At 39.4% G+C, this 22,880-nt stretch overlaps 1 protein-coding gene across 1 annotated transcript in view; it reads right to left on the minus strand.

The window, feature by feature from the left end:
• Positions 1–9,970: 9,970 nt before the first annotated feature.
• The window catches only part of HOMER1 (homer scaffold protein 1), a 135,444-nt gene continuing 122,534 nt past the window's right edge, over positions 9,971–22,880 (minus strand). Inside the window, exon 9 of the mRNA XM_059175323.1 lies at positions 9,971–12,899. Coding sequence (XP_059031306.1) covers positions 12,711–12,899 — 189 coding nt within the window. The 3' untranslated portion in view covers positions 9,971–12,710. The remainder of the gene's footprint in view (positions 12,900–22,880) is intronic.

Genomic DNA, 22,880 nt, shown 5'->3' on the forward strand with positions numbered 1-22,880 from the left:
CTCAAAACAATTTGTGATGGAGATCTTTTCTTGAAAGAGTAAGTGGGTTATATAGCCAAAACCAAAACTGAAACCAAACAAATCCAACCACCACTACCAACCCCCCCCCGCCCCAAGACCCCAAGTGCACATTGACAGAACATGTATCCATGTTCTCTGTGCACATGAACTTCCATCTACCTTGCAGGAACACTATGGAGCTAAGGTTCAAGTATATCACTACAAATTGGGCCCTGGTAGTCAGAATCCCAGAATCCCTATGCAACCAGAGCATGGCCTCAAGTTTGGAGATGAGGCAGATAATGTCCTGGTCAATAAGTAGAAAACATGTCACAAAGAACTTAGTTTACAACCATGAACTATCTTAGGGCCGGATCCTATTCAGTATAAAATTAAATAACAGCTGCCAGTTTGATTATCTGGTGTCACCTGTTAATTCTTCTCTAGGTCACTTGGACCATTTTTCACAGGCTCTTCCCTAACTCCATTTTTTCTGCACACTCCTTTAAATGTCAGGGCTTTCTAGGGCTCTGGGCCTGTTCTCTTGATCCTCTACTTGAGTTCCCCTGCCTATGACTTCACCAATAGCCTGTTTTCTGGTAACTTCCAGGTTTATTTCTCCAGCCTACGTGCTGGGGAAGTACCCCAAACTCATTATGTCCAAAACACAAGTTATCCTTCTTTACATCAAATCTGCAAACCTAGCAGTCCTCCAATGTCTACTGGTAGTGGGTCTACATTCCCAGGCCACAAGTTGGATGGGCAAAGAAATTTGTTTTTCTCAGTTTTGTTCTAAAACATATTCTGCCTGGCAGCTGCAGCATTGTTCTTGTCATTTCCAGATAAAATCAGCCAATGAAGGTTTCCCTTCTACCACTTCCTCCCTAAGGTTACGAGCAAGTTCCATAGTGTCCAAGTTCTGAGGGGTGTGGGAAGAGTGCTGGGTCCTGGTTGTTGATCCACTTCTACTGACACGGGCACGTGCTCAGAGATCTCTCTGCGCCAGCATGCCCCGTGGTGTCCATCTGGTCATCAGTCCCAGATCTCACAGAGTCTCTCTCAATTCACTGGCTTGTCGGCTGCTTCTGCACCTGCTGAGAGGGTGGGTCAGGGCAGCTTTTCAGGTGTTTCCCCATGTATGCCCTGCGGAACACCCAAAAAATTGTTGGGGACCCTCGTGGCTGACACACCCCATCACTATTTCTCAACAGCGACTCCATCCTCCTGGCCCAGGGGAATTCTTCTGTGGGCCAAACCTGGAAACTGAGACATAGGTCTTCAGTCCTCCATCCTCTCTAGAGGGTAACTTGGTTGTCCCCCAGCTCTGAACTAAGGCCGGTGTGTTGGAGGAAGGGAGCAGCCCTCGGGACCCATTCTTAGTGATACTTGCCACCCTCTCCTTATCTTGTTTCCCTTCCATTCCTCTTCCTTGTCACATGAGAGGGGGCTTTTCCCTTTTAATGTCATTTGTGTAGAGACATTCAAAAGTGGAAAACTGACTCTCCTTACACTGCAGTACCAACCCAAACCTGAGGGTCAGGGAACAGGCGGCTTTTGCTGTTCTGTTGGGGATGGGAGGAGGGGAGAGGAAGCAGTAAATGGTCCAACAGAGCAGAAATCTAGAATTTCAAAATACCTTGCCATCATATATCTCTGGCGTCGCATAGTCAGTTCAGCCTTTTTTGGCATCTCCAGTTTTTATTTGTCTCCTACCTGGATAGCTACAATTTAAAAAAAAGTCATCTTGAGTTCTAAATCTGGTCTTGCAGAACCTTTCTTTCATCCATTTCCCCAGACTAATTGACATACAATTACATATAACATGGTGTATGTTCAAGGTGTGCAATGTGCTGATTTGATACATGCATTTATTGTGAACCGATAACCACAATGAGGCTTGTTAACACCTCTGTCGTCTCACATGGTCTTTTATTTATTCTTGATACTGTGGTCGGAGTAATTGACTTGTTTTCAAGTGTAAATCAAGTCATGATACTTCCCTCCTCCAGGGTTTCAGCGCCCACCGCCTTGAGGGAAAGTCAGAACTGACTTGAGGGAAAGTCGGAACTGCCGGGACCGAGACAAGGTTGCAGTCTGGAATCCGCCCATCTGGTCTGCTCCCGACCGCTAGCTAAGCCACAGACGGGTCCACCAGCGTGTTAGACTGAATCCGAGCGTTTGGCTCTTTGTGACGTGCCCTTTCCCCTAGGCTTTCCACCCATGCATCTGAATCTTCATCTAAGTGGACATTTATCTTTCACGTCTTAGCTCAAATGCCACCTCCTTAATGACACTGGCGTACTCCCAACTCTCTTCACTAGAAGCTGTGATTCCGTTCATTGTCACTGTCTACTGTTCCTACTGATTAATGTGTCTGCTTCCTTCACTAGACTAGGAGCATCTTAAGGGTAGGGACTGTGTATCATCACCTTTCCATCTCGGTGCCTAGCTCAGTCCCTTGTGGCACTGGAGGTGCTCACAAAATGTTTGAATCAACAGTCAGCGGGCAGGGGTGCTACCAGATATCAAATCACCACTAAGAGGACAAAGGCTACTGGCCTAAGAGGGAGGCACTGGCTTAAAATATCAGTTTAAGTATTTTCCTATTTGTCCTTTCAAGTCCTGTCCCCTTCCTGCCCACTTGGAGGGCCACAAAGCACAGCACGGGGCATTTTAAACTGTGCTGTACACCCCTGCTGGGCCTCTAGGCAGACGCTGATGGGGACACTGTACATCTGGTGGCCCAAGTCAGTCAGCAGAGGTTACAATTTGCATTGGGCACCCTCTCTTTTCTGACAGGAAGCACAGGTGATCATTCCACACATTTATTGAGTGATTGCTACATTCAAAGCACGTTGCTAGGTGTTGCTTATAGTGTTATTAAAAAGAGTTTTATCGAGACCAGTTAAAACTTTTAATTTTTTTGAGTTTTAGTTTTCATGGATATTCATCCAGACTTCATTTTCATCGGGGACATAAAGGGCCCTGTGGGGGGCATTTGGTAACTGGGTACTAATCGATCTTGAATATCTCTAATACTGTGCTTAAGTAGCCTCAAGGTCAGAAAGAGGGTGGCATGAAAAAGGAAAGAAACAATACAGAAGTGCTTAAACTAAGTGTGATACATCCAGAGAATGGAACCCCCTGAAGGGGTTAAAAACTGCACATACAGACTGGGACAGAGCTTCCCAAGAAATTACGTAAAAAAAATAAAAATAAAAATAAAAATAAACACTATAGAACAAGGCACACTGATGATAGCATTTATGTTACTCCCTCCTCCCAAAACAATTAGATATTTCTATAAGCACTTAATATAAATGCATATAAACATGTCAAAAGGACGTAAATTCTAAAGACGGGACTGAAAGACCCAGGGGAACTTTTCTATCTGTACTATTAAAGAATGTTTGCAAAAAGAAAGCACCTAGGAATGAGTAGCATAATCAAAGTGTTTTTTCTTTTTCTAAAAAAGGAGGGTGGGGAGATAAATATTCGAAGATGTTATACCATGGTGAAATGGAAAAGGAACGATTTTTCTAAGTGGTAGGTTGTTAAGTATTGGGAACGGATAAACTTTTGTACCTGTCTTCTTAAACAGGGTCTGCAGTTCACCGTTGGAGCACGATGGAGTGGGAAGGACACAGGATTAGCAGGCGCAAGGCCTGTCTTCTTGGAGGCCTTCGACTCGGTCTATCACTTAATGTTGCCGAATCTCAGATTCTATAAAATCTACAACATGGGGATAACAATAACACTTAGGTCATGGCCCCGCTGTAAAAATTTGTTGTGAACTGTTGAGGTGGCCATGAGCCATAGCCCATGAAGTTCTGTGTTTTCTATTTTTATATATAACACAGGATTTCAATGCACAGAGTATACTCTAAAATAAAGGCTCCGCTAAATGAGATCAAACTTAATCACTAAATAGAAAACTATTAACAAAAGTGTCTTTTTTTTTTTTTTTTAAAGATTTTATTTATTTATTTGACAGACAGAGATCACAAGTAGGCAGAGAGTCAGGCAGAGAGAGAGAGGAGGAAGCAGACTCCCTGCCGAGCAGAGAGCCCGATGCGGGGCTCGATCCCAGGATCCTGGGATCACGACCCGAGCCGAAGGCAGAGGCTTTAACCCACTGAGCCACCCAGGCGCCCAACAAAAGTGTCTTTTTAAAAGAGATTATTTGACAATTCACAAGTCATCTGCAAATTTTATGGGTTATTTGGAGCCCAATCTGAAAACCAGTAGCTCTTTTCTTCCTGGCATGTCTAACATGCTCTAATGTGTCGCCTAAGTTATTAGTGCAAGTTGTGTCTACTCAAGGAATTCAAGCTTATTTTAACTTAAATGAGAAATAAAAATCAAATATCATGCAGCAACAGTCTAAAACCAAATAAAATGAGTATTTTGGTTGTTGTCATTGTTCAAGATCATTTCTACAAGAGATAATGTGTATACAGTTATTTATGAATCAATACGAAAAAAAGAGAAAGATCATTTGAGATCACATTAATATTAACTCTCTAAACTTCCCACAGTGCTGGCAACACAAAATCACCTGGTCCTAGTAATGGGTTAAGTATCCAAATAGTACATTAAAAAAGATACTGGAAATATATTTAAACCCCTAGACCTTGACTTTGAGGAGAGGCAGGTGAACCACAGAGAAATAAGCCAAGTTCTGCTAGGGAAGTGTCAGCCTCCTTTTATCTGTGGCCCTACAACCTTCTAGAAATGACAGCCACATGGAAAACCAACACATTAACAGAAAGGATGGCATGTGACATTTAATTTCATCAATAAGTCAATAAAAAAAGTGAAGTTATTTTCAGAAACAACAAACACTTGAGACTGGGTTTATGGAAGACAGAACTTAGCGTGTGTAGAAGACCCAATTTCCGTATTTCGTCTCAGTCACAAAGGACTGGGAAAGTCTTAATTCACACTAACAAACGGAATTCTTTAACAACTCACCTTGAAATGCCAAGAGACTCTTCAGTTTACCAGAGATGGCCTTGTTGTGGCAGCTGTACAAAAACACTTCACCTGGAACTCAGGTTTGCTGGATTTCAATGTTTTAAAATGTTTTAAGTGGCATATTTGAGTTTGCAGTTTTTAATTTTACCAGTTAAAATTTATTTAAAAAATTAAATATTAACAAAGAGTCTCAACACGATTTGAGTATCAGTGTCTTAAGACATGAGTTCATTTGTGGATTGTGTTGTGTGGAATCTGGCTTTTTGAAACTCTCTTCTAGGTTTCCATGAGTCCCGACTCTTTGGCTATCCCCTCATCCAGTCTGTCTCTTTCACATGCTTTGGTGCTGCAACTGCCCCAAACACCATTTTCATCTTGTGTTGTCATTCTCATGCCCTCCATTACCATTACATATTGTCAGCATAATTCCCAAATATCGATCGCCAGCTCCCATTTTTCTCCTACCCGATCACCTCTCCATCTGGCTAGTCCAGAGGCACCTTACACTCAAAACAAAATGAACTCCTCCCTTCCTTCATCTTGCTTTGTCTTGCCTCCTCACCTCCCATCTTGGGGTTCACTCTCAGTAAAGGAGATTGTTCACCTGGCTGGCCAACTCAAGAGATCTGGGCATCAACCTGAATTCTTTTCCTTGTCATCTACAGCAGCCAAGAAGTCCTACTGATTCTACCTCCTAGATATCCTCTGAATCCACTCCATTTTCTCCATTTCCAGTGTCACTGCCATAGGCAGTCTTTAAAGAGAGACAAGCATGATTTGCATTAACAAAGAGACTTACAAAACATACCTTTTATTATTTCTGTACAAAAGCTTCTTCACTATCTCTGCATTCCCTTCAGAATAAAACCCGAATCTTCCACATGATTTACCAAGACTTTATTGACCAACATTTTCCCACTTCTCTATTGCCATCTTTGCTATACTCTTTCCTAACATCCCATGTTTCACCGCACTCACCCATCTAATTTTCTAAACATCTCAAATCTTTGAGATTTGAGATTTCTAAACATCTCAAATCTTTCATCTTTAATCTCTCTGGACCTTTGCACCTGACACGCTCTTGGCAATTCTCTGAAATTTCAGCCCTCTTCAACTAGCATGCTCTTCCCTCTTCTGGGAAAGACTTCACAACTCCTCTTCCTTCTGGCCTCCCTCATTCTGGTGCCCTCTTCTGTGACACCACTTAAGTACCGTGAAATAACTATCTGCACCCTACACTAGATTATAAGCTTCTGTCTCTGCTCTATATTCCAAAATGGCATCTGGGACATAGCCTGCACTCAGTAAGTATTTAGGTAAGAGAGTAAAAGGCCCAAGTTTGGTGATCTTGGATCACTTACAGGTCTGTTAACAAACAATGGACCCACAACTGGATTCCTAGCGAGATGGCATTCTACTCTGTGAGTCTTTAAAATTAACCCAATTGAAACCCAAACCTTCCTCAAAAAGTTAAAACATGAAATTACCATATGATCCAGCAATTCCAACTCATGGGTATATACCCAAATAAATAAAAGCAGGGACTCATACAAATACCTGTATATGAAGCATCACTGAAGAATTATTCACAACTGCCAAAAGGGAGGACCCAAGAGTCTGTCAACAGAGGAGCTGATAAATAAAATGTGGTACATCCATACGATGGACTATCATTCAGCACTGGAAAGGAATGATACATGCTGCAATACAGATACACCTTGAAAACATTACGCTAAGTGAAATAAGCCAGACACAAAAAGACAAATACTGTATGATTCCTTCTACATGAGGGGTATCGCTTATCTAAGGATCAGACCATGAGATACTTCTGCAGCTGATCTAATGTGATGTGTGGAGAGGCCTTTACTTCAATGGAACCACAATGGACCACAAAGTCACTCAACACTGACTGCCAAATCCACATTCTGCTTAGCTATGGTTTAGTCTTGGAGGATGAATTTTATAGGTTTACAGCTCATTTCACTAGGGAACTTAAGAGATGAGTGGTCTTCCCAAGGCCTTCAAAAAGAATTTCCTACTTAAATTTTATGGACTGGGAACTTTACATAAGAAATGCACTGTCCTTGGATTATCTGAAGTTTGTAAGTAAAAAAAACAAACCCAAAACTGGGACTAAAATACATTGCATAAATATGACCTGCAAACAAAGTACGATTTGCAACTGAATGATAACAAGCATTGTAAACATCAACGGAGGCTGAAGGAAGAAGTTCAGGAAGAACAAATCTAAAATATATAGTTAAGAAGTACCCTAACAGAGATAATTCTAGAAGCAAGGCAGTCAAGCTGGAGGGAAAAACTGTACCAGATACATGAGCAAAGATCTCCACCTTTGGACTGGTGAACCGGGTGACCAGACTGATCACTGTGGCAAACGGGGCAGGTGCAAGCATTTGAGCCTCTTCCCTTCCTCTCCCTCATCCCCCTTCCAAAGGAACACCCCTGCAAGGGCCCCTATACATAAAAATGAAACATCCGTTAGTACAGTGCCTGTCACATAGCACAGATTCCACAAACACTCCTTTCTCTTCCATATCGTACTGAAGTTGTTGAGAAAGTATTTCCTCCAAGTGCGTCTGCTCTCTGGCCATGTTTCATGATACCGACATTCCATCTAAGATGTGACAATCAAGTCCTACACGTGAGTCATATAGCTAGGACTTCCAGAGATGCATACATAGTAACTCAGTTATAAAACACAGATAACAAGACAAAACCGTGAATGTTGCTAGAAAAAATACCCACAAAGGAGGTTTCCTGTGGCACAGAAATGGGCTTAATTCTGTATTTATTAGGCACTCATTATCATCTTAGTTTGGTGTTATTAGGAGAGAGCAGAGTAGTATTTCTATCCCTGGGTAGCTCTGATGTGAACGTAACTGGCAAAAGTAGGTCAGGATTCCATACAACTTTGAGTTCTGAATGTCGGGTGTCTTATATTAGGTTGTAAATCCTGACAAGACAAATGACAGGATTGCCTGAAAGCCTTTAAAATTTGTTAAGGCAATCCCAACTTGCCTAGTGAAAAGCAGCAGGTATTTCTGGCTAGCCTGACGTGTCTTTGATAAAAACGAAGGTGAGTGTGTACCCACTCTTTGCTGGCCCCACTTTCACAAAATATCTCCTCCTCCTCCAGATTTGCTCTCGCCATCACTGGCATGTGTCCTTTCATGCAAAGGACAGAAGGGACCTTATGGAGATGAGAGAATTGACTCGTTGCCTTTTCCCTATCCTAGTTCAGATGCAATTTCTCTTCTTGGGTCGCCTGTTTTGGATAAAAATAAAGGTTTCTTTTCTACCTAGTGTACTAAGCAGAAATCACCAGGCAGTGTAGTGTTGAGTTTTTGAGCTTTTTTTCTTGGTTAAAATTGTTAGCTATTTTATTAACCAAAAACGGTTTCTTTAATTCATTAATGATGCTTATGTTTCTGTGACAATATATATCACTTTCCCATTAAAAAAAAAAAAAAAACAAAACTGTTGAGGCAACCCCTGGGTGGCTCAGTGGGTTAAAGCCTCTGCCTTCAGCTCAGGTCATGATCCCCAGGGTCCTGGGATTGAGCCCCGCATTGGGCTCTTTGCCTCGGCGGGGAACCTGCTTCCCCCCAACTCTCTGCCTGCCTCTCTGCCTACTTGTGATCTTGGTCTGTCAAATAAGTAAATAAAATCTTAAAAAAAAAAAAAAGAAAAAAACTGTCCTCAAACTTTAAGGTCCAATTTTATATTGGAAATAACGCACTTTCACAATTTAAAGTTAAGGTGAACGATCCATTGGTCTCCTTTCCAACAATGCTCCTTTTCCAGTAATTTAAACTTTTTTTTTTTTTTTAAGATTTTATTTATTTATTTGAGAGAGAGACAGTGAGAGAGAACATGAGCGAGGAGAAGGTCAGAGGGAGAAGCAGACTCCCCATGGAGCTGGGAGCCTGATGTGGGACTCGATCCCGGGACTCCAGGATCATGACCTGAGCCGAAGGCAGTCGTCCAACCAACTGAGCCACCCAGGCGCCCCTTTTCCAGTAATTTAAAAAATATTCTCTCACATGCAAATCATCTTCTCAATAATTATAGCACTGTACCCTACTTGAGAAAATTTGTTTTCAACGTGTCATTCTTAACTACTTCTTACCTGAAAGTTAAGATTTTATATAAACTAATTTACCTCATGAATGATCAAGGAACAATGCCAAATATACAGAAGACAGAAATTCAATGAAGACTCTTTCATGACTTCAAGTATAGCCTATCAGGAATGGTAAAATCACGGGACACCAAATTAACAACAGGATTTCTTTAAAATCCCAACAGAACACTGCCACCCAACCCATCTTCCCTGCAGCCTGCCTCATGTTCCAGAACGGATAGAGGATCAGGTCTACAGGGAGAGAGCCGCTGAGCTGCACAGTGTGCAGCGAAATAAAACCATGGTAGGCTACAGGACACACGTGACAGAAGACAGTCCATTTGAACGGGGCAAAAAAAAGAGTTTTCAAAGGTGGTGGTTTAATTTTGAGCGTCCCTTTTATTTCCACTTAAAAAAAAAAAAACCACAACCCCCCCACCCAAAAAACCCTGCAAGCTTTTTTTCTGCTCTCCAGCAGTTCAATGACAGCAGAACGTTACATTCTGACGGTGCCGAAGCTTCTTCTAGAGGGACAAGGAAGGATGCTACTTCATGCACACTTTTTAATCTGCAGAAAGAAAGGGAGGAAAAAGAGAGAGACAGGAGAGAGAAAAAAGGCAGAGAGAAGGAGAGAGGAGAAACAAAAACTAATTTTCCAGGCAGGGAAATACTTATAAAACCTTTTATGTCAAAGTCAGGATTTCACAACATAACACACTAATGCGAAATCCAGTAGCACCTGTAAGAGGTAAGCAAATGCCGCCATCACGTAGTAAATGCTTTTTCAGAAGTTATCTGTAAAAGACTGAAGGAAAAAAAGATAAAGTACATTCTCCAGAGAACACCAAATGTATTTCAAAATAAAAACTGTATTTTTGATTTTCCTTTTTTCAGTCATTTTTTTTGTACAAGAATTCATCATTATCAGAGAATAACTGATACACAATGGGATCGATCTCTGCTCTCCTTGTCTGTGTCCCTTCAAGTCCACATGTTCAGGTGACAGTCCCCAGCATCATTTTCTGATAAATATATTACCACAGTTGGATCTAAATATAGATACATTATATAATACTTGTCTCTGGGAAAATCAGATTTTAATAGGCAAACTTTTATTTATATAATACAGAAATGGAGAAAACTGCAGTAGACACACAACCTAATTATGACTTGTAATGATGATTTCTAGATACTCTCCTACTGTAAATGAGTATTTAAAATAGTCTTAAGATTTTATTTATATGTGCACTTGTGTCCACCTTATCCCATATACTGTACACGTCTAATGACACTCTGGGAATTTAAAGGTGCAGCCCTCAAATTGTGAAATCACAAAAAAGAGAAAAAAATTAGGCCCTATTGGACGAGGGAAAAACTCACAAAATTTCCAATTTTAAACTTCTTATCAGTAGGAAAATATTAAAAATAATTTTCTGTATATACATATGGGTATATGTATATAATGAATTACACACATGTCTCACCTATCAATACAATTCAAGGGGAGACATTTTGGTGAGTTATTTTCCCATTAAATGACGACTATGTCAAAATTTAAAAATATCTTATTACATCATTAAAATAATTCACTTACCATTTCAACAGCTTGCACTGTTTTTTTTTTTTTTTAAATTTTTAACTCTCATAACTAAATTCCCTGATCCCTAGTGTTAAATCCCCTATTTAAATTAAAATCTGGTGCTCTTTGTTACTCAGAAACTGATGGATAAAATCACATCTACTTCAAAATTCCATCAACGCAAATAAATTTTATTACCTGATTTATCAGAGAAATATCTCAGCTCTGAGCTTGTGTACCTAAATTTACCCTCCCTATAATAAATAGGTGAGGAAAATATCCTAAAATAGATGGAGATAACTTACATGATGTCATAGCACATAGAATACACGATGATTAAGTGTCTGATAGAAACTTTTCAGAGACACCTGAAAACTCACTTTAGAAACTTACTTTAGAAAGAAACCATTTATTTTTCACTCTAGTATAAATTAATATGTATGTATTTACATACATACACATACATATATAAAACAAAATTGTCTAGTGTTGAGTTGCTATTTGTGAGTGAAAAAATGGTTACAAATTGATTCATTAGCTTGATTTTGTACTTAACAATTCCATCGTTTTGGGGTACAAACAAAGTCAGTGCATTTGCAGACTCTACCATAGAGTCAAAGACTCAAGCATACACTTTAAAAAAGAACCCTCCCTCAACATCACAGGCATTGTACAGCGAGGATATATGGACTCTGATGCAATCCTTAACTCCGTAAGCAGACTAGACAGCACTTGGCTTGCTTTTAAAATAGCTTCTTAAAAGAAATATAGAAAGAAATGCATGTTTGCTAAAAGTCTTTTAAAATTACATCAAAACAACATTAAAACTTGTTCATTGAGAAGAGCCTACTGAATTGAATTCCTGTTTGAAACGCCTAGTTAACAGTTCAGAATATTGCCTTGTGAGGTTTGACTAGAGATGTGGCTGATGTGAAGACCTGGACACAGTACACGGCTCCAATCCCAATAGTCCTCTGATCGGCTATTTGATGGAAATGGATCCCCTTTAAAATTGCTATACACCTTAAAATGATCTATAATAAACAGTTCCCCAATAACCATTATTAGTTGTAAATTGAAATGCATTGATCATTCAGAAAAGATTTCTTGCAAAATATATAAATAAATGTAACTGCATATTCTGTAAATATACTTAACATTGCTAGGCCAGACCGTCGAGGACGGGCTGCTGTATTTCAGTACTGTGTGTCAAATTTATTAGAAATTTAAAAAGAAAAATTTCTGAGGGACTCAGCTGCCTTCGTTAGTTGGCTTTAAAATGTGTAATAAAATGGGAGACAGTTTCTTCTCATAAATACATGGAATCAATATGGAAAAGTAAACTATACAGCAGACAAGATTCAAGAACACCAGAGTGTACCAGAGTGGTCACCGAGTGAAATATCTTCCAGTATAAAAAAAGGGAAGAACTCTATACACCCAGTTCTAGTGAGTATGTTTCAGTTAAAGATGCAGCTCTCTCTCACTCCTGGCAAGAATTAATTGGTAATGGCGCTGCTTCTCAGCAGTGCAAAAATATCCTGAGAAATTATTCAGATTACAACAGAAGACAGGGCTTTCATCACTAAGTTTCTGCACAAAACACAGCTTTAGATATCATAAATAAATTAATTTAAAAAGCAGATAGCCTTCACTGTGTTGAACACAAAAAAGGGGATGTGACCCAGACATTGTTAATTCTCCCATTGGCTAATATCAGAAAAAAAAGATTGCATTAAGTGTCTATTTATAACTTTCTAGTTAACTATGGCCAATAATATACATGGAGGTAATTTGTAGTTCAAGTTTTTCATCTCTTTTTCCCCAACTAGCTACGAGCTGAATTCTAAAATTTACACTGAAATATACAATTCCAATTTTCAAAAGATCATCCTCCTGGAGGAGGAGTGATATTCAGATTTTATGTGCGATCTTGTTGCAGAGCCCAAACAGTCCTATGAAGAGAGACAGTGTATTTTTTAATCAATTGGCACTGAAATGTAACTTTCCTTAGCTGCATTCTAGTAGTTTGGCCAAGTTATCTCGCAATTCTGTTAGTTCAAATATTTTTCCATCAAGAATTTCTAAGAGTGTCTTCAGGTTATTGCGAAAAGCTTCTTGTTCATTTTGACTTTTCTCCAGACGTTGTTCTAAGTCAGACAGCTGTCCCTCCAGGTCTTTGTTCCGAATCTCTACTTCCTTTAGAAACAAAAATGTGATACATATGCACATGTCAGTTCACAACTTAGAAAACAATACAACTTCTGTTATTACTAATTTCATGGTAGCTGATGCAATTTGACGTGCGGGAAGATGAGCTTCTGTATCTCAAGTTAACACAATGTACGGAGATTTTTAGAATTCTGCCCTCAGAAATCCACGTGGTTTTATTGACAGGCTCATTCCAGAATCCATCTATCCAACCCAACAGATACTTCCCGACTGCTTAGTTCGTGCCAGGCAACACTCTGGGCACTTCAGATACCGAAGAGGATTAAAGATCCATTTTGTAGGGACGCCTGGGTTGTTCAGTCGGTTAAGCGTCTGCCTTCAATCCGGGTCATGATCCCAGGATCCTGGGATCAAATCCTGCATCAGCTCCTTGCTCAAGCAGGGGAGCCTGCTTCTCCCTGAGAACCATTTTGTGGATTAGCTACGTTCCATTTCAAAATTTCAATTGTGCCCACCTCTTTTTCCCCTAATGCATAACAGACTGGTAGCACTCTTAGCTGAAAGCAGGTAGAGAAAAAGAGAATACGTTTTCTTCCTTAATGGGAATTCTGGAGAAAGACTTGTGAGACAACAACTCTCTAACATGGAAGTATTGGGATCCTATGAATGTGTTAATTGTCTTTGTTTTGCCTCACTATCCAACTGAGTGCTTATGTCAGAGGAAGAAGCTCAATGGCTAAAAACTATAGTCAAGATCTATGATAAGCGTACATGTGAGAGAATTATAAAGCTGACAGTTCCAACATACTGCAAATCATAGAAAAAAATGACAAAAGGCAAGTATGAGTTTATGACAAAAATATTAATTAAAAAAACAGAATCAAGTCTAGCATACTTCAAACTTAGAAGGTATTGCTCTAGAAGTGTTACTAAACATGACAAATATAGTAGGAGATTCTAAAAAATAAAATGATATAATGACCCAGAGATTTAATTTTGGTTAAAACTTTAAATTGAGAAAAAGAGCAGAAAACCAACTATGACACTTTACACAAGGTATTAAGATAAGCAGTTAGTTGTAAGTTATACCCTTTCTGGAAAAGGATATCCTTTCTGGAAACCTCACTCACATACGTCAATTATATGGGACAATGACCACATTCTGGTGTTAATAATACAATATGAATCAGCCTCAGAAAATATTTTTTTTTAAAGATTTTTTTTAAAAAGATTTTATTTATTTATTTGTCAGAGAGAGCACACAAGCAGGCAGAGTAGCAGCCAGAGGCAGAGAGAGAAGCAGGCTCCCTGCTGGACAAGGAGCCCAATGCAGAACTCGATCTCAGGACCCCGGGATCATGACTTGAGCCGAAGGCAGCGGCCAAACCAACTGAGCCACCCAGGTGTCCCTCAGAAAATATTACGTTTCAAATGTTAATACATGGTTTAAATGTAAACCTTATAAAAATTCTATCAAATTTAAAGGATGGTGGATCACTTTTTTAAAAAAATTTTTTGAATGAGAAAAAACCTTGAATTTCAGCAGCACAGACCAAACCGGCAAACACTGGAATGCATGGGGACAAAGACTGTATATTACTGTTCAAACAGAAAAGAGCTACTGTTGTTATGGGCACTTTTTTCCAAAATTTATTTTTTACAACATCTGTAAAAACTAAACTTTTGAGGAAAATAATGGGGAAATTGGCTTGAATATATCTAAGAAAGTAACCCACTTCTAGGAGTCTGAACATAAATGTTCACTTGCCCTGACAGAAATAACTAAGAGTAAGGCTTCTTACTCTTAGAATGCCAGGAGGAGCCACCAGAACCTGGGAAAATACTAGAACACAGCAGCTCTAATGAGTAATAAATGAAGATTCTAAGAAATCCCAATCTAATATGAAAGCATTGAGGGCTGGAGGTTTCCCAGGTATGTTTCTAATCTCTTCCCTGTGAATAACCCACAAAGGGAAGATAAGTAAACGGTGAGCAGGATTTGAAACCAATAAAATACTTATAAATGCAGAAGCCACATGCATGGAGTCTCCAAACTAGGAGGGAGAAAACAGAGCCCGGATCAAATGTAAAAATTCCACTCATGACTGCACAGCAGGCTCTCTTGCCTGCTTCAACAATAAGCTTAAGAGTAGAATGTTTCCAACTATAAAAATAGACCAAATGTCATTCAATAGAAAACACCCACTTCACCAGGCACCGCCCAGTATGCCCTCTGAAGCCTTCCTTACAGTGAAAGGCTTCCTTGTTCTCCTTGCCAATCAATGAAACATGCAAACATTTTCAATGGAAGCATGCAAAACACCACATTTCCTCAGCTATTAAAATGGCATTGTTCTATCTAGACAGAGTGTCATACTCTCAGCCATTTCTCTGATTGGAGGAATTTTAGGAGTCAGATAACAAAAGGGATCCAATACAGTGCTGACAGTGCTGGTCTATTCTGAGGCAGAGAATGTAATCCTAGAGCAAGAGTGGCCAACCCCGTCAGTGCACACAGGCCAACACCAGGCAACCAGTGTCCCGGACGGTGGGAAATTCCCACTAGTCTGCCTTATGTTCCTGTTTTCCAAGCCTCTCTTTCTCCCTCTTAACATATTCTTCTGCTTCCAACCATTTCTGTGCTACTAGCTGCTGCTTCTTCACTGACATGTAAGCACATGCTGGGGGAATCCAGAGACCTGGTTCAGTCCTGATAAAGCAATGGAGGCCAGAGCTAACTTGCTTCCAAGTGCTTTAAAAGGCACTAACTGTAAGTATAAAATCTTAGTGGGTAGAAGGTCACATTCTGTATTGTTATATATGGCACCTCAACACTAGCATGATTAGAACAAATTTACACAATTATCACCATCATCATTGGGACCACATCAGGCTCATTTTCCGCCAGCTTAAGTTCTGCATTTTTATTTTTTTAAAGATTTTATTTATTTATTTGACAGTGAGACAGAAATCACAAGTGTGCAGAGAGGCAGGCAGAGAGAGAGAGAGAGAGAGAGAAGCAGGCTCCCTGCTGAGCAGAGAGCCCGATGCAGGACTCGATCCCAAGACCCTGAGATCATGACCTGAGCTAAAGGCAGAGACTTAACTCACTGAGCCACCCAGGCACCCCATAAATCCTGCATTTTTAATCTAAAAAAAAGTTACAGAAAAATTCTTTGACAGCTGATTCCCACGTTAAGCTGTTACAAGCAAGATATATTGCCCTATTAGGTCATCAACCTTCATATGTAACACAACATATAAACCATCAAAAGAAGAATCAGTAATTCAAGAGAAAAGTGGGCAAGAGATACATACATGAGTTTTGAAGAAGAGACAGTCAATGATTATTTACTAAGCATCTTCTATGTACTAGCAATAGATAGAGCAGAAAATAAACAAAGGCAGTTCTTGTTTTATGCAGCACACATTCTAGAACAAGGAGACTGGCAACAAGAAAGCAAGCGTTTCTGGGACACCAAGATAACGGTGACTCTGTGTGCTGACTTCTCTCAGCCATCCTCCCAAACTATAAAAACCAATAATAAGAATAACACCACACAGACTCCATGACTTCAAAGTAACTTGAAGAAACAGAACAAATCAAACTTCAATTTCCAGCAAAGACATTTCCCAAGCTCTCTCTCTAACCCTTTGCAAAGGGCAAGGCGGGGTCATGGAGCAAGCAGAACAGAGGGAAGAGAAAAACAGAAGGCTTAAGACTGAACTCTAATAACCCTAAAGCCTGTAAGTGTTGAAATCCTGAATAATCAAATAAACAAAGTTTTGGTAGACCAGAGCGGAATTACAAGGAAGGGACTGACTTGTGCACACGAGACAGGAGGCAATCTTGGAGAGGAGAAATGGGCACAAAGAAAGAGAAAGAAGCCTGCTGGCACACAACAGTAAAGGAGAAGAAGCAACACAGGGAAACTTAAAGTCTTCTAAGACAAGAGAAAATTAAAGCAGGGAAGGACACAGAGCCTCTCCCCCATTATCTTCCAAAAAGAGGGTGGTTTTGAACTGAGAATCTGTAAGCCACTCAAAACTGCCACTCAATCCACAAAATACAAAGGTGTGAGCTATCTTCATCTACGTAAATTATCCTAAGATGAAAACAGAAAATGAAAATCTCGACACTTCAGTGAATGAAAATAAAAGCACTGCCTCTCCCGCCGAATAAAAAAACAAACCCAACTATGAAGCGCAAGAAAACAGAAGCCTCCATTCTGAATTAAATACTGTCAAATAGGGTGCCTGGCTAGCTCAGTCAGAAGAGAGTATGACTCTTGATCTCAGGGTCATGAGTTCAAGCCCCAAGTATACATGGTACTAAAAAAATAAGTAAATGAACTTTAAATAAATATTTTCAAACAGGCATTCAAAATAGAGCCTGACTCAGATACCAAACACTAAAAACAGAAATGAGCCAAAAAACTAAAAAAACAGGAATGATTAAACCCGGAGAGAAATGAAGAAAAAGGCAAAATTATATCAGAAATAGAGCCTGAATCATAAAACTTAGTTTAATTTATTTCATTTAAATTAAATGAAATAAATTTAAATTACATTATGCTTTACTCAGTTATTATTTTTAAATATTCAAGGGAATGCAAGTGAGATAACGTAGTGGAAATGGTCAAAGAGAAAGTGTTTGAAATAGAAGAGAAGAAAAGACCATCTAACTACATATCACTGGAGCTCCTTAAGAACACACCCCAATAGGACAAAGCTAATATTTAAAACCTTTACATAAGAAAACTTCCTGGAAATAAAGGAAGACCCAAATCTACGCATTAAAAGGGCCCACCAAGTACCTAAAAACACTGACCCCCCAAAAAATCAATTCTGAGAAATATCTTAGTAGAACTCTTAGACATTAAAAATAAAGGAAGGGGCGCCTGGGTGGCTCAGTGGATTAAATAAGCCTCTGCCTGCGGCTCGGGTAGTGGTCTTGGGGTCCTGGGATGGAGCCCCGCATCGGTCTCTCTGCTTGGCAGGAAGCCTGCTTCCCTCTCCCTCTCTGCCTGCCTCTCTGCCTGCTTGTGATTTTTGTCAAGTAGATAAATAAACTCTTAAAAAAATAAAAATAAAAAAGGAAAAGTGGCACCTGGGTGGCTCAGTCAGCTAAGCGTCTGCATTCAGCTCAGGTCATGATCCCAGGGTCTTGGGATTCAGTCCCTCATTGGGCTCCCTGCTCAGTGGGGAGTCTGCTTTTCCCTCTGCCTGCTGCTCCCCCTGCCTATGTTCCCTCTCTCTCTCTGTCAAATAAATAAATAAAAATCTAAATAAATATATATCTATATGTATATATATATATAAAGGAAAAGTCCTCACAGCACACACACAGGAGCCCTAAACTTCCAAGGCAAGAGAAGTAGACTGGAATAGATCTCTTAAAAGCAACATAAGGGACTTCAGGGTAGCTCCAGTGGTTAAGTGTCTGACTCATGATTTCAGGTTGTGATCTTGGGGTCCTGGGTGCCTAGCCCTGTGCTGGGCTCCATGATTAGCAGAGAATCTGCTTCTCTCCCTATCCCTTTCTCTCTGCCCCTTCCCCTGCTCATGCTCTCTAAAATAAATCTTAAAAAAAAAAAAAAAAAAAAAAAAAAGCAACATAAAAACAAGGGAAATGTAGTAGCATTTCCAAGAAACTCAATGAAAGAAAATTGTGAACCAAGTACTTTATATCTACTTGTCACCCAAGTCTTTTATTTATTTTAAAATTACTTTTTTTTTTAAAATTTCATCTGCTTATTTGAGAGAGAGTGAGCACACAAGAGGAGCAGCATGCAGAGGGAGAAGCAAGCCCCCCACCCCATGGACAAGGAGACCAATGTAGGACCTGATCCAAGGACTCTGGGATGACCACCTGAGCCGAAGGCAGATGCTTAACTGACTGAGCCACCCAGGTGCCCTAGTACTAAGTCTTCTAAAAAGCAACTTAGGGACGCCTGGGTAGCTCAGTTGGTTAAGCAGCTGCCTTCGGCTCAGGTCATGATCCCAGTGTCCTGGGATCAAGTCCCACATCAGGCTCCTTGCTCGGCAGGGAGCCTCCTTCTCCCTTTGCCTCTGCCTGCCACTCTGTCTGCCTATACTCACTCTCTCTCCCTCTCTCTCTCTGACAAATAAATAAATAAAATCTTAAAAAAAAAAAAAAGGCAACTTAAACTCATGAGCTCTTCTGGAACCATCTACTAGAGGAAAAGCTTCATCCATATTACCGTAGAAACTTCAGAGAAAGGATTGGTGGTACTAGATATACCATATGTAATATATATCAAAGACTAAAACAAAGGTGGACAATGGTTAAAAAATAATATAAAAATGTTAGTTTTTAAAAAAAAGATTTTATTTATTTATTTATTTATTTATTTATTTATGAGAGAGAGAGAGAGAGAAAATAAGAGTGAGAGCTAGAGTAGAGGGAGGAGCAGAGTGGGAAAGAGTCTCAAGCCGACTCTGCGGGCTGAGAGCAGAGCCCAATGCAGAGCTGGGTCCCATGACCTTGCGATCATGACGTGAGCCAAACCTAAGAGTAAGATGCTTAACTGAGCCAAACCAGAGCTCCCCCCAACCCCAAACGCTACTTATTCTGACAAGGTAGAAATAATACAACTAAAAAGCAGGAGAAAAAAAAGGAAAAGAGAAAAGGAGAATAAGCTTCTAATTATTTAATAGGTTATAGTTCAAAGTCAGCTATCATTAAAAACTAACAGACAAGGATGCCAGGGTGGTGCAGTTGGTTAAGCTCCCGACTTTTGATTTCCACTAGGTCTTGATCTCAGGGTCATGAGATCGAGCCCCACATTGGGTTCCGGGCTCGGCTTGCAGTCTGCTTGGGTTTTTCTCTCCCTCTCTCTCTGTCCCTCCCGCTCATGCTCTAAAATAAGTAAGTATTTTAAAAATAAATAAATAAAAACTAATAAACCAGATAGTGAAAGTTTAAATATGTATACAGGTAAGTAGGAGTATTTTTTTTTTAAAGAATTTATTTATTTATTTATTTATTTGACAGACAGAGATCACAAGTAGGCAGAGAGGCAGGCAGGGGGCAGGGGGTGGTGGTGGTGGTGGTGAAAGCAGGCTCCCTGCTGAGCAGAGAGCCCAGTTCGGGGCTTGATCCCAGGAACCTGGGATCATGACCTGAGCTGAAGGCAGAGGCTTTAACCCACTGAGCCACCGAGGCACCCCAGTAGGTGTATTTTTAAAAAGTCTAAAGGTAAACACTAAACAAAATTAAGACCTTAAATATCAAAAGATATAAAAAAGGACAAAGAACATATATAGAGAAAGAAAAAAATCAAATTAACATAACACATAGAATTATTACATAAAACAATGACAAGGTAAAACAAAGCATAAAAAATTGTATTGATAAATAAAAAATATTTCAGTTTGGCTCACAAAGCAGTCTCTAAGTATTACTACATGACACACAAGAAGCATTCAAAAACTGATTTTACATGAGGTCAAAAAAAGGTTGTATTAAGTTACATTAAGTATATATATTAAAAAAAATATGTGATCACAATGCAGTAAGAGTAGGAATTGAAAACAAAATCATAAAATAGAAAGGTCCTTCCACTGTGCACTTCATTTAGGAAGGGCAAAAATAACAGGATGGGCAAAAGATAATGAGAGGTTTTGATACTGGTAGAAAAGGTGGCAAAGGAAGGCACTTTAAGGCTAAAAGCTGCAATGCACAATAAAGATATAACCATTATATTTAAGTACCAACCTCCTTATAAAGTAGGAATTACAGGAGCTGTAAAGAGGCATAGATAAAATCACACTGATGAAAGACTCACTGTGCCACTCTCAATCCAGGAGAGAGCGAGTGGAACACAGGACGGGTAACAATACAAAAAACAAAAATTATAAATTCAATAAGGAACATCACCAAAGAAACACCATACATGAGATGACACAAAAAAGCACAGTCAATTATGTAAAGCAGAAATTATACAAACCCTTGTGTTACAAGATAGTAAAACTAGAACTTAAGAAATAAATCAAAAAAAAAAAAAAGGTCCTTCTGCCAGGAAATTAAAGCACCTTCTGTTACTTTTTATTATTTTTTTACTTATTTGAGAGAGACAGAGAGAACAAGCAGAAAGGAGGGACAGAGGGTGAGGGGGAAGCAGGCTCCCCACTGAACAGAGAGCTCAACGTGGGGCTCCATCATAGAACCCTGAGCCACCTGAGCCACCCGGGCACCCCTTAAGTGCCTTCTTTTATTTATTTTTTAACTTTTTAAAAAGATTTTAATTATTTATTTGACAGAGACAGAGATCACAAGTAGGCAGAGAAGCAGACAGAGAGAGGGGGGAAAGCAGGCTCCCTGCTGAGCAGAGAGCCCGAAGCGGGGCTCGGTCTCAGGACCTTGAGATCATGACCCAAGCCAAAGGCAGAGGCTTCAACCCACTGAACCACCCAGACACCCCAAGTGCCTTCTTTTAAACGTATCATGGGTATAAGGGAAATAAGATGAAAATTATAGAATTTCAGGAAATAATGATAATAAACATACTAAATATCAGAATCTATGAAACATACCTAAAGCAATCATCAGAGGACAATCTATAGCTTTAAACACATATACATAAAAGTAAAAGAATGAAAATAAAGGAATTAAATTCTCTTCTTAAAATGCTTGAGAAAGAATAAGTACACCAAAACAAAGTATGAAGCAGGAATAATAAAAATCAAAGGAGAAATTCATGGGGCTCCTGGGTGGCTCAGTGGGTTAAGCCTCTGCCTTCGGTTCAGGTCATGATCCCAGGGTCCTGGGATCGAGCCCCGGATCAGGCTCTCTGCTCAGTGCGGAGCCTGCTCCTCCTCTTTGTCTCTGCCTGCCTCTCTGCCTACTTGTGATCTCTGTCTCTCAAATAAATAAATAAAATCTTAAAAAAAAAAAAAAGGAGAAATTCGTAAGGTAGAGGACAGAAAAAAACAGTGGCACTGATTAGACAAGAAGGACAATGGACAACTATATAAAATAAGATAAGAGAGTGCTCGCTGACTCTGTGAAACCTAGATGGAAGCTTGCATAGCCCAGTGTCTGCAGAAGAAATAGAGAATAATCCAGGAACTACTCCATAAAAATGCACCAGGCCCTGATGGTGTCAGTGTTCAAAGACCCAGGTAGTTTCAATACGCCATCCGCTATTGCAGAGCACAGAAAATGAAGATAACACATCAAGTACGACTGAAGTATTACTGTGTGTAAAGTATAAGCTTGATGCCTCAATCTTATAAAAACAGCTCTCCCCAGAAGAAGAAAATTACAGACCAATACCACAAAATGAGAATTGTGTAAAAATGATAAATACTAAAGACCAAAAATCTAATACCACATTAAGAAAATAAGATACCATAGCTAAGTGGTATTTATTCCAGTTATGCAAAGGTGGTTAGGTATTAGAAAATCCACGAATAAAATAAACCATATTAAATAGACCTAGAGAGAAAATTATGATTAACTCCAGAGATACTTAAAAAAAACAAAAACAAAAAAACCATTAACAAGATTCAACACTCATCCCTGATAAAAACACTCTCCTAACATGATAAAATGTATTTTAGTATTACAGCCAGCATTTTACTTAATGGAAAAATACTAGAGGTATTTTCACTAAGATGAGGGACAAGATAAGCCCATCATCTCCACTCTTATTTAACACTGTAGTGGTGTTTTTCACAGGTGTAATTGGACAAGAAAAATCAAGAGGCTTAATAATTGGGTGAATAAAAGTAAAATTACCTCTGTGGGCAGTTATGTGTTATAATACCTAAAAAATCTTGAGAATCAATGGAATAAATGACAAAACTAGCTCAAATAATAAAATAATTTAGTCAGGTAGCTGAATGTAAAAATAGCATACAGAATTCAACAGCTTTCAAATATACAAACAATAATCAATTAAAAGATATAATAGTAGAGAAAATCCCATCTGAAATAGAAAAAAAGGAAGATATAATATTAATAAATAAGAAACATGCAAA

Source organism: Mustela lutreola, chromosome 5 (assembly GCF_030435805.1).
Source record: "Mustela lutreola isolate mMusLut2 chromosome 5, mMusLut2.pri, whole genome shotgun sequence".
In the NCBI taxonomy this organism is placed as follows: domain Eukaryota; kingdom Metazoa; phylum Chordata; class Mammalia; order Carnivora; family Mustelidae; genus Mustela; species Mustela lutreola.